A 15520-nucleotide genomic window follows, 5' to 3' on the forward strand; every position below is an offset into this window, starting at 1 on the left:
AGCCATTGCTTAGAATCCTAGAATCATAGAGTAGGAAGGAGCCAAACAGGCCATCCAGTCCCACCCCCTGTTCAATGCAGGATCAGCCTCAAGCATCCAGGAGAAGTAGCTGTCCAGCCACTGCTTAGAATCCTAGAATCATAGAGTTGGAAGGAGCCAAACAGGCCATCTAGTCCCTCCCCCTGCTCAATGCAGGATCAGCCTCAGGCATCCAGGAGAAGTAGCTGTCCAGCCACTGCTTAGAATCATAGAATCATAGAGTAGGAAGGAGCCAAACAGGCCATCCAGTCCCACCCCCTGTTCAATGCAGGATCAGCCTCAAGCATCCAGGAGAAGTAGCTGTCCAGCCACTGCTTAGAATCATAGAACCATAGAGTTGGAAGGGGCCAGACAGGCCATCTAGTCCCTCCCCCTGCTCAATGCAGGATCAGCCTCAGGCATCCAGGAGAAGTAGCTGTCCAGCCACTGCTTAGAATCCTAGAATCATAGAGTAGGAAGGGGCCAGACAGGCCATCCAGTCCCACCCCCTGTTCAATGCAGGATCAGCCTCAAGCATTCAGGAGAAGTCTCTGTCCAGCCACTTCTTCGAATCCTAGAATCCTAGAGTTGGAAGGGGCCATACAGGCCATCTAGTCCCACCCCCTGCTCAACGCAGGATCAGCCCAAAGCATCCTAAAACACGATCATGTATGAAAAATTAATCAACTCCCCCCTCCCTTTCAGGAAACCCTTCCAGGGCCGTCTCGAAACCCCGGTTGAGAAAGCCTTCCCTAGACAGATAATGACCTTAGGAACGGAAATGCAGCCTGGGCGGTGGTGGTGGTTGAAGCTGGAGGAGCGTCTGGTCTCTGCTAGCCTCTGCACTGTACAGTTTTCACGCCTCCCCGCCCCCCCCCCAACGTAGCAGCTGCTGTGAGCTCTCCCAGGCATCTGGAGCGCCGTTTGCTTTGCTGCACTGCCGATACCTTGCGAATAGCAATCGAGACGTCCGTGTGGCCCCCGCAGCTGCGCAACGCAGAGGGATGCAAATGCAGGCGCCTCGGGATGATCCTGGGAGGCGCGATTCAGGCAAAGCAAAGCCATTTCCAGTTGTCCTTGGGTGGCCTGCGAAGCCGGATTGGGAATCGGCATGGCTCCAGGGGGGTCATTTGTCAAACCTGAGCCATGCCCTCCAATCGCGACCCCTTTCACAGAACAAAAGCCGTCACGCAATGCGCGTTCTCAGCATAGCGCTTCTTCCTTTGTAGGGTTCCCAGTTGGGGCCCTGGAACCTCCAGCAGGGTTTCCAACCTCCAGGCGGAGTAGGGAGATCAGCTGGGATGACAACGGATCTCTGGGCTACAGAGATCCGCTCCCCTGGAGAAAAGGGCTGCTTGGAGGGTGGGATCTAGGGGGATTTATACCCTACCGAGGTCTTTCCCCCCAAGCCCTCCCCAGACCCCTCCCGCAAAATCTCCAGGAATCTGCCAAGCTGCAGTTGGCAAGCAAAAGAAATGAGTTTCAAGCTGGCAATGGCAAATGGCAGTTTATTCCAACGGAAAACAATTTCTCAGACTTTCCAGGTCATCAAAACAAACTGCTAGATATATCCCGTTTTCGGTATCTGCGTCCGTGATATGTGATACTCTAAATATTTTATCAACCAATCCTCTTTGAGTGAATCACAAAGTGGATATGCTCTCCATTTGGAGAGTGAACCATGTACACTAGTGGTTCTCAATCTGGGGGTCGGGACCCCTTTGGGGATCGAATGACTCTTTCACGGGGCTTGTGGAAGGGCAAGCAGCTTGGCCAGAGGGGGCGCCATCCACACAACAGCCTTGCGGGGTAGATCGAGCTAGAGCGTTTGTCTGTCTGGAGCAGCGGAAAAGAGCGAGATCGGCATGGTGGGACTAGAGGCAGAACTGAACTGAGAAACCCCGGGAAAAACCCAATTTCTATACAATCATGAACTTCCAGCCATTGGTCAATTTTGGTTTAATTTCTGTGAAAGGACGCATAATTTTATGGTTGGGGGAACTGTATTAAAGGGTCATGGCATTAGGAAGATTGAGAACCACTGATCTACACTAACATATCACCATAGGATTAAATTTATATTCTTCTCAGACATATTCATAATTGAAAAGAATGCATTTAAAGAGGACTCGTTGATAAAATATTAAGAGTATCACATATCACGGACGAAGATACCGAAAACGGAATGTACCTAGGAGTTCTTTTTTGATGATTTGGGAAGTCTGAGAAATTGTTTTCCATTGGAATAAACTGTTATTTCCCATTGCCAGCTTGGAACTAATTTCTTTTGCTTGTATCATGGCTATCGGGTCTTCACCTGAAGCTGCAGTTGGCAAGCAGACAGGATCAAAGTCATGGGCAATGCGGAAAATCCCAGAGAGACCTCTGCCAGTCAGAGGAGACGCAAGGTCAGAGGACGTAGGTCCTCAGGACATCCACCTGGCCTCAACCTGGGCCAGGGCCTTTTCAGTCCTGGCCCCAATCTGGTGGAATGAGCTCCCGGAAGAGCTGAGGATTCTACTGGAGTAGTCAGCTTTCCGCAGGGCCTGGATGACGGAGCTCTTCCGCCAGGCATATGGTTGAGGCCAGGGTGGAGTCTCAATGTTTCTTTCAGAGGATCCACCCCCCTTGATGCCTATTAGGTCTGGCTCCTCACTCCCTATGGAAGAAAACATGACCCTTCAGTTGAAGAAGAAGAGAAGAAGAGTTAGTTCTTATATGCTGCCTTTCCCTACCCGAAGGAGGCTCAAAGCGGCTTACAGTTGCCTTCCCGTTCCTCTCCCCACAACAGACACCCTGTGGGGTGGGTGAGGCTGAGAGAGCCCTGAGATTCCTGCTCGGTCAGAACAGCTTTATCAGTGCCGTGGAGATCCCAAGGTCACCCAGCTGGTTGCACGTGGGGGAGTGCAGAATCGAACCTGGCATGCCAGATTGGAAGTCTGCACTCCTAACCACGACACCAAACTGGCTCTCAGGGGAGGGAGGAAGAAGGAGGGAGGGGACTGGAAATGTTGAGTCAGGTTGCCATCTATCCATCTATTTATTATTGATGTAAGGGATGTTTGATAGGGCTTTATTGTATGTTAACGTTTTAAATTGTGTGAACCACCGCGAGACCACTGGAAGAGTGGTGGTATATGAATGAATGAATGAATGAATGAAGGAAGGAAGGAAGGAAGGAAGGAAGGAAGGAACGAACGAACGAACGAACGAACGAACGAACGAACGAACGAACGAAAGAACGAACTGGCCAGGCAAGACCAAGGGTCTGGCTCAACATCAGCACAGCTCTGAGTCCTCACTGGGAACCTGTGTAGCCTAGGGAAGGATAAGGTGTAAATGTATGAGAGCCAGTTTGGTGTAGTGGTCAGGAGTGGGGACTTGTAATCTGGCAAGCCGGGTTCGATTCTGCGCTCCCCCACATGCAGCCAGCTGGGTGACCTTGGGCTCCCCACGGCACTGATAAAGCTGTTCTGACCGGGCAGTGATATCAGGGCTCTCTCAGCCTCACCCACCCCACAGGGTGTCTGTTGTGGGGAGAGGAATGGGAAGGCGACTGTAAGCCGCTTTGAGCCTCCTTCGGGTAGGGAAAAGCGGCATATAAGGACCGACTCTTCTTCTTCTTCTTCTTCTTCTTCTTCTTCTTCTTCTATTTAAGAAATAAATCCCTGGTGGAACAAGGCACTTCCCAGTTCTAGACCAGTCAGAGGCCTCTATTCTCACCCAACTCGTCTTTTGTCCTTCAGGGTGCGGGAAGCTGACCGGGGTAAGCAACCCCATCACCATCCGGGCATCGGGATCCCGATTCGGCTCGTGGATGACGGACACGGTGGCTCCGAGTTCCGACAACCGGGTGAGTGCCTCTGACTCGAGGTCCTGCGGTGATCGCTTCCCACTGAGAGATTGGAGTTGGGTGAGGATCCAGGGGCTAGTGGAAATCTATTTATTTATTTGTTTGTTTGTTTGTTTGTTTTAAGATTTATATCCCGCCTCTCCCACTGCGAGGTACCGGTTCGAGGCGGCTCACCATAAAACAGTAAAACATTAAAACATATCAATGGTTACACAGGAACTGACCCCTATTAAAATACAAAAACGCAACCCCCCAAAAATACAATAAAACCAGATGGTGGAAAAATACATCCCCCCGACTCCATCACTCCAGCCATATTTGCATACCATAGTGGTCATAGGTAGCTATCTGGTTGCAATCTTCTATAGCTTGATAAAGTGCACCAGGTGGAACTCCAAGATTGTAACTCCGGACGGCCTCTCCCCGGCCTCAACCAAACGCCTGGCGGAAGAGCTCCGTCTTGCAGGCTCTGCGGAACCTTGATAGTTCCGACAGGGCCGTTAGCTCTTCCAGGAGCTCATTCCACCAGGTTGGGGCCATGGCCAAAAAAGGCCCTGGCCCTGGTGGAGGCCAGGCAGATGTCCGGAGGGCCTGGGCCAATTAGTAGATTCAAACCCGCAGAGCAGAGGGGTCTATGGCAGTGGTCCCCAACCTTCTTATCACTGGGGACAATTTTACTGAGGCCCTGGGAGGGTAATCTTTTGCCAAGGGACATCGTCGCCACTACCACCTGAGCCCCTGCTCTGCTTGCTTTCCCACCGGCACCCCTGACTTCCTGCCGCCTACTGGGAGTTGCTGTCAGCAGCAGCTGCACAGTGCCATGCTAAGGGGGAGCCCCAGCCATGGCAGCTGCCGGAGAGCACCAAAGGTGAGCCAGCGGCAGAGTGGCAGGGCAGCCCCCGAGGCAGCAGCCGGGGAGGAGGACAAGGAGGAGCCATGGCCCGGTAACGAATGATCCACGGACCGGTAACGATCCAAAGCCCAGGGGTTGGGGACCACTGCTCTACGGGGAGCATAGACAGACAGGCGGTCCTCAGATAGGCAGGACACAATCCGTGTATATATAGGGCCCAGGGCGAAGGAGCCCAGCTCCCTCCATCCTATCGAGCAAGCCCTGCAGCTAGAAAGAGAACCGTCATGTTCCTTGTTCTTCCATAAATAAAGCACGAGTCCAAGTCAGGCATGCTTAGATGGTTTCCGTTTTTAAAAATCCCACTTCATAGCCTGCCAAGAACACAGATCAGTAGCACACCCTTCCTGGAATCTTCCTGACGTGTGCAACTTTTATGTTGCGTGGAGTGCCACATACAGATTTTTTTTTTCAGGGGCACCTGGGAATTGTAGTCCATGCTCATCTGGAGAGCCACAGTTTGGCCACCTCTGAACCACACAAAGCCCTATTTATTTGGTTCTCATAGACCGTTTACGCACTGGAGGTTTCATGCTGGGCTGCAGGCTGGAGTTTTAGTCGTGGCAGGTTGCCCTGCCTCTTTCCGCCCGCACATGAGGGAGCATTTGGCCTAGTGTGCCGCCCCAGATTTGTGCTCCTGCACGGGAGCTGGGGCAGTGAAGTTCCCAGTGCAGAAATGGTAATAGGGTTTTGGAATGTGCTGTCAAGCCACATCTGACTAGATTTGGCAGGAGCCCGACAGGCCACCAAGTCCCACCCCCTGCTCAATGCAGGGTCAGCTTTAATCATCCAGGATAAGTATCTGTCCATCTGCCACTTAAAGACTGCCAGTGAGGGGGAGCTCCCCACTTCCTTAGGCAGCCACTGCTGAACTACTATATATTTCCCTGATATCTATCTGGTACCATTCTACATGTAGTTTACACCCCTTGCTGCAGTTCCTCTCCTCTGCTGCCAACAGCTCCCTGCCATCCTCTAAGTCTGTGTTCCCCAATTTCCCACTCTCCCACATGCAGCCAGCTGGGTGATCTTGGGCTCGCCATGGCACTGAGAAAGCTGTTCTGACCGAGCAGTGATATCATGGCTCTCTCAGCCTCACCCACCCCACAGGATGTCTGTTGTGGGGAGAGGAAAGGGAAGGAGATTGTAAACCGCTTTGAGCCTCCTTCGGGTAAAGAAAAGCGGCATATAAGAACCACTTCTTCTTCTCCTCCTCCTCCTCCTCCTCCTTCTTCTTCTTCTAGGTCAGGGCAAATATTGGGAGCCAAATATCTGCTTGGTGCCCCTATAGACACCCCATGTTCTGGGAGGATCTCTGTCTGGTGGCCAGATTTCCCAGTAAGGGTGGACGAAGACATGTTGAAAAAAAAACCAAATGTGTGAGCACGTCCTTTCACAGACGCCAAAGAATCCACTTTCAATCTACTTAAGTGATCGTTTGCAAGCGGATTTTGCCGGCAAATCCCATTGCAAAGTGGATAGAGAGCGGGCCGAGAGTCCATTATTTTCAGTGCCTGTGAAAGCGAGAGGGAAATGATTATGTTAAGCTTAAGAGAGCCCAAATCCCCTGTGCCTCTGCCTCTCAAATCCGCATTCCCCACCTCCCCCTGACTGCTCAGCTCTCTCACTCGCACACTCTCCCAGTTTACAGTTTTTGCCCTGGTATTCAGATCTAGCCTTCTTGATGCTTAGGGCTGATCCTGCGTTGATCAGGGGGTTGGACTAGATGGCCTGTATGGCCCCTTCCAACTCTATGATTCTAGGATTCTATGATTCTATGTCTTGTGACCACTGATCAGTGAGCTGAGAAATCCCTGCATGCATCTTCCCTGCGTTTTTAAAGGCAAAGAGCAGCCGTGCTGGGCCATGCTTTGGACAGGGTCTGTGCTGTGGGTGAAAGATTGCCAACTCCAGGTTGGTAGCTAGCTGGAGATTTCGAGGCTGCAGGCTGGAGAAGGGGGGAGGGAGGGGAGGGAGTTTGACGGGGTATAGAATCATAGAATCCTAGAGTTGGAAGGGGCCACACAGGCCATCTAGTCCCACCCCCTGCTCAACACAGGATCAGCCCAGAGCATCCTAAAGCATCCAAGAAAAGTGTGTATCCAACCTTTGCTTGAAGACGACCAGTGAGGGGGAGCTCACCACCTCCTTAGGCAGCCTCTTCCACTGCTGAACTACTCTGACTGTGAAAAACTTTTTCCTGATATGGTATGATGCCATAGAATCTTCCTCAACCCCCCAAAAAATGTGGCCACTGCTATAGATGACAGGCGGAGGGAGAACCCAGAATTTCTGAGTCACGTAGGTACATAGCTGAAATGCCGAGGTTTCCTCCTTTTGGGAAGTTCCCCTCCCCACAGGCACATTGCTGATCAAGATGGTGCCTGACAGAAGGGGACACCCCCTCCCTTTATAAGCCCTGAAACCAGGGCTTTAATTTGCAGCCACCAATGGCCGTCCATTGCTAACCCTTCTGAACATCTTCAATGTGTGCCTCTCCAGACTTTCAGGCATGGCTCATGTCAACCACCGTCCCCACCTGCAAGCTCCCGTTTCCAAAGCTACAGCCCATTCCCTTGGTTCTAAGGCAAGTGATTTACCGAGTGGGAAAAGGACTTGAGCCCCCCCACACACACACACTCCGAGCAGTCCAAAACAGACCCAAGAAGGGGACTCTGTCTGATCATCCTCCAAGTGTGAAATCAATCTCTCCCACCTCCTTGGCTCTCGCGGACGTTTTCTTTGGTTATTAAGGACTACTCGGGCGTTTGATCAGCAGAAAAAAGAGCCGAAAATGTGTTTTAACTCAGTAAATTAAAGGAGAGAAAACATTTAATAAAACAAGCGTAAATCATCCGGAAAGGTTGGAAGGAGGGGGGAGGTGCGGGGAAGGGGGGGATGTTTACTCACTCTCTGCACCTTGGCTGCTTTTGGCAGGAGAGCTGATGGGGAAAATTGGGGAGAGGCGACAGGGATGGCAGGAAACCCGGGATAAATGGGCGCTGGTGGAGAAATGATTCATCCTTGTTTCCTGCTAAGAGGGGCAGAGGTAGAGTTAGACTGGAGAAACAGGTCAGATGGGTGTCCAGAGCCCGCCAGGGATGCCATCCTCCTGGGAGGACTGGGAATCCCATAGAATTATAGCTGTACTCTTGGTGACAGAAATCAGTTCCCCTGGAGAAGAAGGCTGCTTGGGAGGGGGGACTCCACTGAGGTCCCTCTCCCACCAAAAATCCCACCCACTTTTGGCTCCACCCCAAAAGTATCCAGGTATTCCCCAACCCAGAGCTGGCCACCCCCATCCAGATTACAGAGATCAGTCCCCCTGGAGAAAATGGCTGCTTGGGAGGGGGGACTCCATAACGTTAGACTCTACTGAGGTCCCTCCCTGCCCCAAATCCCGCCCACTCCTGGCTCCACCTCCAGTGTCTCCATTGTCTCTAACCCAGAGCTGGCCACCTTAGAGCCCGCCCACCTCCTTGCTCATGGGTTCCGTTGACTAACTGATCTTATTGTCAGAAACGTTCTCCTGATGTTCTACTGTGATCTGTCTTCCATAGAATTAATCTTGCCTAACAGAACAACAGAGAACAAGTCTTCACCCTCTTCCAGGCAAGAGTCCTGTGATTGTTTGTAGACCAGAACCGTGTCTCTTCTCAGTTTTCTATATTTTAGAAACCCTGGAGGTAGACCTTGCCTCTGGTCTACGGCCCTTTGAAAACATCGGTGATAGACCTGGGTGTAATCTGCACGGGGCTTTTTACCCACTCCCAGTCCGAATAAAGCCCTGCCATCTACACTGAATTCGATTTGCATTTTGATTTTGGGCACTTTAAATTTTCCCTCTGCAACAAGCATGATTGATACACAGTGACCCTACCTTTCCCCCGCAATATCCAGAAGTGGATGTAACCCTTGATATTTGAAAAATAGGCATCAGTAAGTTGGCAGCTTTTTGCAAATTAACTCCATTCTCTGTGCCTGGTAGCAAAGCAGTCTTCCCTGATTGGCCAGGGTGTAAGTTCAAAGACTTCCTGGTTACCGGTTGCAAGGCTTGTCTTAAAGTGACTGCGCTCTAGAAGCCCTAACTTCTCCCAGCAGAGATTTGCCTCTTGGATTTATTCCCTTTCCTCTGCTGTCTCTAATCCTCTCCCCCCCCTTCAAGAAACAAAAGAAACTCTTGCTGCGCTTGGCTTCCCTTCCCCCTGTTCTGAGCTTCCCCAATCAAGTGCAGAACACTTTCTGTTTCAATGGGGGTGGGGAGAGATAGAGGAATACCCGAGTTCAATTCAATCTGAATTCAGCAGAATCCACAAAGGGAAAAAACAAACTAAGTGGTCTTTGGTTTATTGCTCTTTGGAAACCTTGGAAGCAGATCTGGTTGTTATTATTATTATTATTATTATTATTATTATTATTATTATTATTGAATTTATTACCCGCCACAACCTTGCGGCTCGTGGCGGGTTACAACAATAGAAAACCCCATAAAATATTAAAAACCAATTAACATTAATTAATTAATAACTACCTGGCAAGAGCGGCTGATCAACTATCCATTCCCCCCCTAGCAAGTGGAGAGGGGATACTGGTGGTACCCATCTCTAATCCCAATCCTCAGGTCCCGGGGGGCATGGATGTTAAGCCTGGTCTCAACCATCAACCTGGCGGAAGAGCTCCGTCTTGCAGGCCCTGCGGAACGATGGAAGATCCCGCAGGGCCCGCAGCTCTCCCGGGAGCTCATTCCACCAGGCAGGGGCCAGGACCGAGAAGGCCCTGGCCTTGGTCGAGGCCAGGCGTGCTTCCCTAGGGCCGGGGACGACCAATAGATTTTCTCCCGCAGAACGTAAAACTCTACAGGGGGCTGGTCCCTCACCTTTTGGAAACCGGGGAGATAGACCTGACCTTTGGGCTACCACCCTTTGGAAACAAAGATAGTAGGCGTGGTCAGTTTGGCCTCTGGAGAATCGGCCTTCCAAGTTTCTTTTGAAGCCTTGCTGTGGACACACCCACTCAGGGCCCCTCCCCTTCCCACCCCCTCCTGGCCCCTCATTGGCCATTTTGCAGGAAGTGGGTGAAGTTGACATAACCCTATATGGACATATCACCTGATAAATGTTGAACAAACCATTAAAAAATCCACTCCCATCCCTCCAGGGTGGCCTTCAAGAAACCCCAGGGTCTCATGAAACCCTGGCTGAGAAAGCCTGATCTATTGTCTGTCGGTCTTGTAAAGGTATTTCCAGCCATTTTGTGTCTGCAGCTCCCTTTGGAATTCTGACCCATAACTATGACTTGTGCAAAATGGCTGTCGCAGGAGGTGGAGCCCGCCCTAAAATGGCAGCCACCTGCAGTCACACAGTGAAGATCCTTGCGTTGTAGTGACAGCTGCTGCCAAAGCAATGTTTTGAAAAATCTTCAGGGCCAATCCAACGCCCAAGGGCTAGTCTGAATCATGGCTGGGCTACAACCCCATCTGACACGGCCTGCTTGCTAAAAACACTTGGTGAGCCCCAGGAAGAAGAAGAAGAAGAAGAGAAGAAGAGTTGGTTCTTATATGCCGCTTTTCCCTACCCGAAGGAGGCTCAAAGCGGCTTACAGTCACCTTCCCTTTCCTCTCCCCACAACAGACACCCTATGGGGTGGGTGAGGCTGAGAGAGCCCTAATATCACTGCCCGGTCAGAACCGTTTTTATATGTGCTGTGGCGAGCCCAAGGTCACCCAGCTGGCTGCATGTGGGGGAGCGCAGAATCGAACCTGGCATGCCAGATTAGAAGTCCACAATCCTAACCACTACACCAAACTGGAAACGTGTAGGCAGGTGGTTTGGCACCCATGATCTAATCCATTCTCTCCCCCAAGCAACATGTATGGCCTTCTCTTCCCCTCGGTCATCTTCCACATCATCCTGTAGAGCTGGGCAACTTCTGAGGATCCTGCTAGCCCAGCGGTTACTTGACTCTGGAGAGCCTTATAATACGCAGAGCCTTCTACCGCACCATGCCCTGGCCTTCCTGTCTCTTTTTTAGGGAATGAATTATGTTTTTAAATTTCAAAAGGCAGCCTTGAGCTTTCGGGAGAGAGAGGGAGAGGCATCAGGCACCAAACGTGGCCACTCCGAGGCAGAGAGATGTCAGCGGCTGCATCAAACAGGCGTAATTGTTTAAAGGAGAACGAAAAGGGAAGAGGAGGCTGGAGACTCTAGGGGCGACCACTCAGCGGAGCCCCGGTGTCAGGCAGTGAGTGAAGGAGCCTCTGGCAAAATCTATCCACCCAGGGCCTCCTGTCTGCTTTGCAGACGTCGGAGGCGAACGGCAGAGAGAGGGAAGAGAGGGAGCATCCAGCGTGTGGCCCAGGACTCGCAAGAGGAGCATGTTAATGGGGGCGGGTTGGCCTCTCTAGAAGCGGAATGTGGAACTGTTCCGCTGCCTGGATTTTGCCCCAAGCATGCATTTCTTGAGTCAAACAGAAGCTGAGGAGTAAGAGAGAGGAGTCAGGAAGAAGAAGAAAAGCTGGTTTTTTGGACCCCGGTTTTTTTACCCGAAGGAGCCCAAAAGCAGCTGACAAACTGCCTTTCCCTTCCTCTCCCCATAACAGACACCCTAGCCTCGTGTGTCTCAAAGCGGCTTACAGTCTCCTTCCCTTCCACTCCCCATAGCTGAGTTAGGTGAAGCGGAGCGAGCTCTGAGAATTCTCTCATCCAGTCATGGGGCTAATTCCTGATCCCGGATGACATCAAGGTGGTCTGAGACCTGGCATGGCGCAGGACTTTGGTCTGCATGTGGCAAGCGAGCAGAGACTGTACAAACGCTGGGCCAGGCCGAACAGGTCTGGGATGGGCCGAATCCTGGGTGCAGAACAGGTCTGACTGGCCTGAGGTCACCCAGCTGGCTGCATGTGGAGAAGTAAGAAATCCAACCCAGTTCTCCAGGGGTGAATCTGCATGGAGCTTTTATTCAATCCCAGGTTAGAATCATAGAGTTGGAAGGAACCTCCTGGGTCACCTAGTCCAACCCCCTGCACTATGCAGGACACTCACAACCCTATTGCTCATCCACTGTCACCTGCCACTACCTTGAGCCTTCACAGAATCAGCCCCTCTGTCAGATGGCTCTCCAGCCTCTGCTTAAACATCTCCAAAGATGGAGAACCCGCCACCTCCCAAGGAAGCCTGTTCCACTGAGAAACCACTCTAACTGCCAGGAACCTCTTCCTGATGTTTAGACGAAATTTCTTTTGAATTAATTCCATCCCATTGGTTCTGGTCCGTCCCTCTGGGGCAAGAGAGAACAACTCAGCTCCATCCTCTACATGGCAGCCTTTTCAATACTTGAAGATGGTTTTCAGATCCCCTCTTAGTTGTCTCCTCTCCAGGCTAACTGTCAGGAACTTCTTCCTGATGTTGAGATCTGATCCATCCCTGTGGGGCAAGAGAGAACAATTCTGCTCCATCCTCAATATGGCAGCCTTTTGAATACTTGAAGACGATTATCGGATCCCCTCTCAGTCGTCTCCTCTCCACCTTTCTTCATACGTTTTGGTCTCCAAACCCAAATCTTTGTTGCCCTCCTCTGGACACGTTCCAGTTTGTCTACATTCCTCTTCAACTGGTTGATTAAATCCCTGCTGTCTACACTGAATGCGATTTCCATTTTGATTTTTGGCAATTTAAATTTTTCATCTGCAACAATCAGTCTACTTTCCCCCAAATAACTTGCTGCCAAGCCTCCAACGCTATAGAAAAGCCCTGATTGGCCAGGGCGTTCCTAGTTCCCAGGTTGCAAGTCTTCTCTTAAAGGGGAAGCCCTAACTTTTCTCAGCAGAGGCTCCAAAAACCCTAACTTCTCTTGGCAGAGATTTTCCCCTTGGAGTTATTCCCCCTCATTTGCTCTTTCCAATCCTCTCCCCCCTCCACCTCGTTCAAGAAAAGAAAGAGGCACCTGCTGTGCTTGGCATCCCCCCCCCCCTGAGCTTCCCTAACCCAGTGCAGAACACTGTTCTGTTTCATTGGGGGGGGGAGATAGAGGAAGACCCGAGTTCAAATCTATCTGATTGTATGATTCCAAGCAGCGGCTGGACAGAGACTTCTCCTGGATGTTTTAGGCCAGGGGTAGTCAAACTGCGGCCCTCCAGATGTCCATGGACTACAATTCCCAGGAGCATTCGCTGGCAGGGGCTCCTGGGAATTGTAGCCCATGGACATCTGGAGGGCCACAGTTTGACTACCCCTGCTTTAGGCTGATCCTGCATTGAGCAGGGAGAGGGACTAGATGTCCTCTCTGGAACCTACCAACTCTATGGATTCTACTTCCGCACCCACTTCTCTGCAGGGGCACGTCACCACTTCCGGGGTTCCTTGAAGGCTGAAAAACATTTCAGGGTTTCCCCCCCAAAAGGCTGGAAAAGGCTGGCATCACCTCCAAGCCCCCATTAACAGAGCCGGCCGCTGCCCCTTCTGCCGTGTGCCAGCCTCGAGCGCAATCGCTCAGCGGACCTCTGGGACGCACGGAGCTCTCGCCCTTCGTTCTTCCTCATTACGGCTCGGCTAGGTGCTGCGTGATGTTCCGCCGTCCGGACAGCGCGCCATTTGGCTTCGCTGCAGTCCGACCCGTGTTCCATTTGCTCTCAGCAGAAGGTGCCTGCTGCAGGAGCAGAGAGCAATTTGTCTCTTTTTGAGCCAGCTCTTTCCTTGGGTGGGAGGGGGAGAGAAGGGAACTGGTTTATTGAATCAAGCTGCACTCCCGGCTTCTATTCCCTCTCTGTCTCTCTCTGTCTCTGTCTCTCTCTGTCTCTCTCTCCATCAAATCACAGCAGACTTATGGTGACCCTGCAGGGTTTTCAACTCAAGAGCCGCATTTGGGCAGCATAGTGTCATGGTTCATAGCGGCGGCAGGCTCTGATCTGGAGAGCCCGGATTGATTCCCCACTCCCCCTCCACATGCAGCCAGCTGGGTGACCTTGGCCCAGTCCCAGTTCTTTTAGAGCTGCCCTCACAGAGCAGCTGTTGTAGAGCTCTCTCAGCTTGAATCCATTGCTTTTGGTCCCTGTCGAAGAAGAAGAAGCTGGTCTTTATACCCTGCTTCTCACTTGCCCGAGGGAGTCTCAAAGCGGCTTCCTCTCCCCACAACAAATGCCCTGTGAGGCTGCTGAGCCTGAGAGAGCTCTGACAGAACTGCTTAGGCAGAACAGCACTATCAGGGTGAGCTCAAGGTGCATGTGGAGGGGGAGCAGGGAATCAAGCCTGGGTGCAGTAAATAAGTTGACCCCCTCTTCAACATGTCGTCATATCACCCCTTACCCTCCTCAACTCCAAGCAACACATGTTCAACTCTCTCAGCTTCTCCTCTTAAGATCTGGATTCCAACCCCTCCACGTCAAGAATTGCCTAGGGGGTGACATCACAGTGCTGTGCAGCTACTTGGCTTGGGCAGTGGCGTGGCTAGAGAGCCAGCGTGGTAAAATGGACCAAGTAGTGTACTAGGACCCAGCATGACCCAGGTTCGAATCCCCACTTCTGCCATGGAAGCTCATTGGGTGCCCTTGAGCTCCCCCTAGTTTCTCAGCCTGGTCTACCTCGTCGGATTGTTGTTTTGAGACAACGGAGGAGGGGAGAACGGTGTCCTCTGACTCCCAACCAGGGAGAAAAAGTGGGACGCAAAGGAATGAATGCCAACTCATCACTAAAGGCCGGGTGGAATGACCGTGAAGGAGGGCAACGGAACGGAGTCAGTAACTGAAAAAGAAACACTAAAAAAAAAAAAAAAGCTGAAAACAGAGAGGTGTTTTGGAGGGCAATACCAAAATGATTGTGGGAAAAGCCTTGTTGTTTGGGGCCAGTGCTAGAATCTGCAGATCAGGTTGCCCCGTCTTAACGATCGGACATCTAGGTCTGCGGGCGATCTAGATCGAACATGGGTAAGATCCAAGAAGTTTTTTTTCTGATCCCTCCCGCAGCCCGGAGCTGTATCGATCTCCTCTCCAGCTTCTGACTTTCCTTTGCAATTTCAAAACGCTTATGGATAAAAGCCCCCCTTTGAAAATGTACGACTTTTTCCTTCAGAGGCCTAGAAGGCTGGCGGATGAGACAAGATTGTCGTGTATCGCTGTTCGGCCGGACCCCCGACAGAAAAGATGTCTGCAGGCCATGAGGCAGCTTTGATCCTAAGGGTGGTATTTGGGAGGGGGGGGCTCTGTAAATTGGAAGAAAGCTGGCTCTCCCCCCCCCCCGCCCCTATCAAGGCACTGGAGTGAAACAGATGAGCTCTTTATGGATGTGGGTGGGCGAGGAATTTGGGAGGGAGTGAGCAACTTTGGCAAACTGAAGTTGCAACTCACGAGGTGATGGAGACCAGTGTTTCCCAGCCTGGGGGGCAGGACCCCAAAGTGGGTCATGAAGCCTTTGAAAATGGGTCATGGGCCAGCCCTCCCTAATGTCCCCTCTTGATGGAGTGGCGTTTCAAGAAATGATGACCACTTTGTAATTCAGTGGTCCTCAACCTGGGGGTCGGGACCCTTTTGGTGGTCGAAGGGGTCGTGGCAGGGCAAGCAGCTTGGCTGGGGGGGGTGCCATCCACACAACAGCCTTGCGGGGTAGATCGAGAGAGAGCGTTCGTCTGTCTGAAGCGGCAGAAAAGAGCAAGATCGGCATGGTGGGACAAGAGGCAGAACTGAACTGAGAAACCCTAGGGAAAAACCCAATTTATATACAATCATGAACAATGGATCTTCACACCATTGG

General features: G+C 51.6%; 1 protein-coding gene across 4 annotated transcripts in view; it reads left to right on the forward strand.

Annotated features, from left to right (window-relative positions):
* OLFM2 (olfactomedin 2) overlaps window positions 1-15520 on the forward strand; it is a 212292-nt gene that overhangs the window by 194665 nt on the left and 2107 nt on the right. For all 4 annotated transcript variants that reach the window (XM_077329306.1, XM_077329307.1, XM_077329308.1 and 1 more), the window contains exon 5: window positions 3765-3871. In XM_077329306.1, the coding sequence (XP_077185421.1) occupies window positions 3765-3871 (107 nt within the window). The remainder of the gene's footprint in view (window positions 1-3764; window positions 3872-15520) is intronic.

This window comes from Paroedura picta, chromosome 3 (genome assembly GCF_049243985.1).
Source record: "Paroedura picta isolate Pp20150507F chromosome 3, Ppicta_v3.0, whole genome shotgun sequence".
Taxonomy (NCBI): domain Eukaryota; kingdom Metazoa; phylum Chordata; class Lepidosauria; order Squamata; family Gekkonidae; genus Paroedura; species Paroedura picta.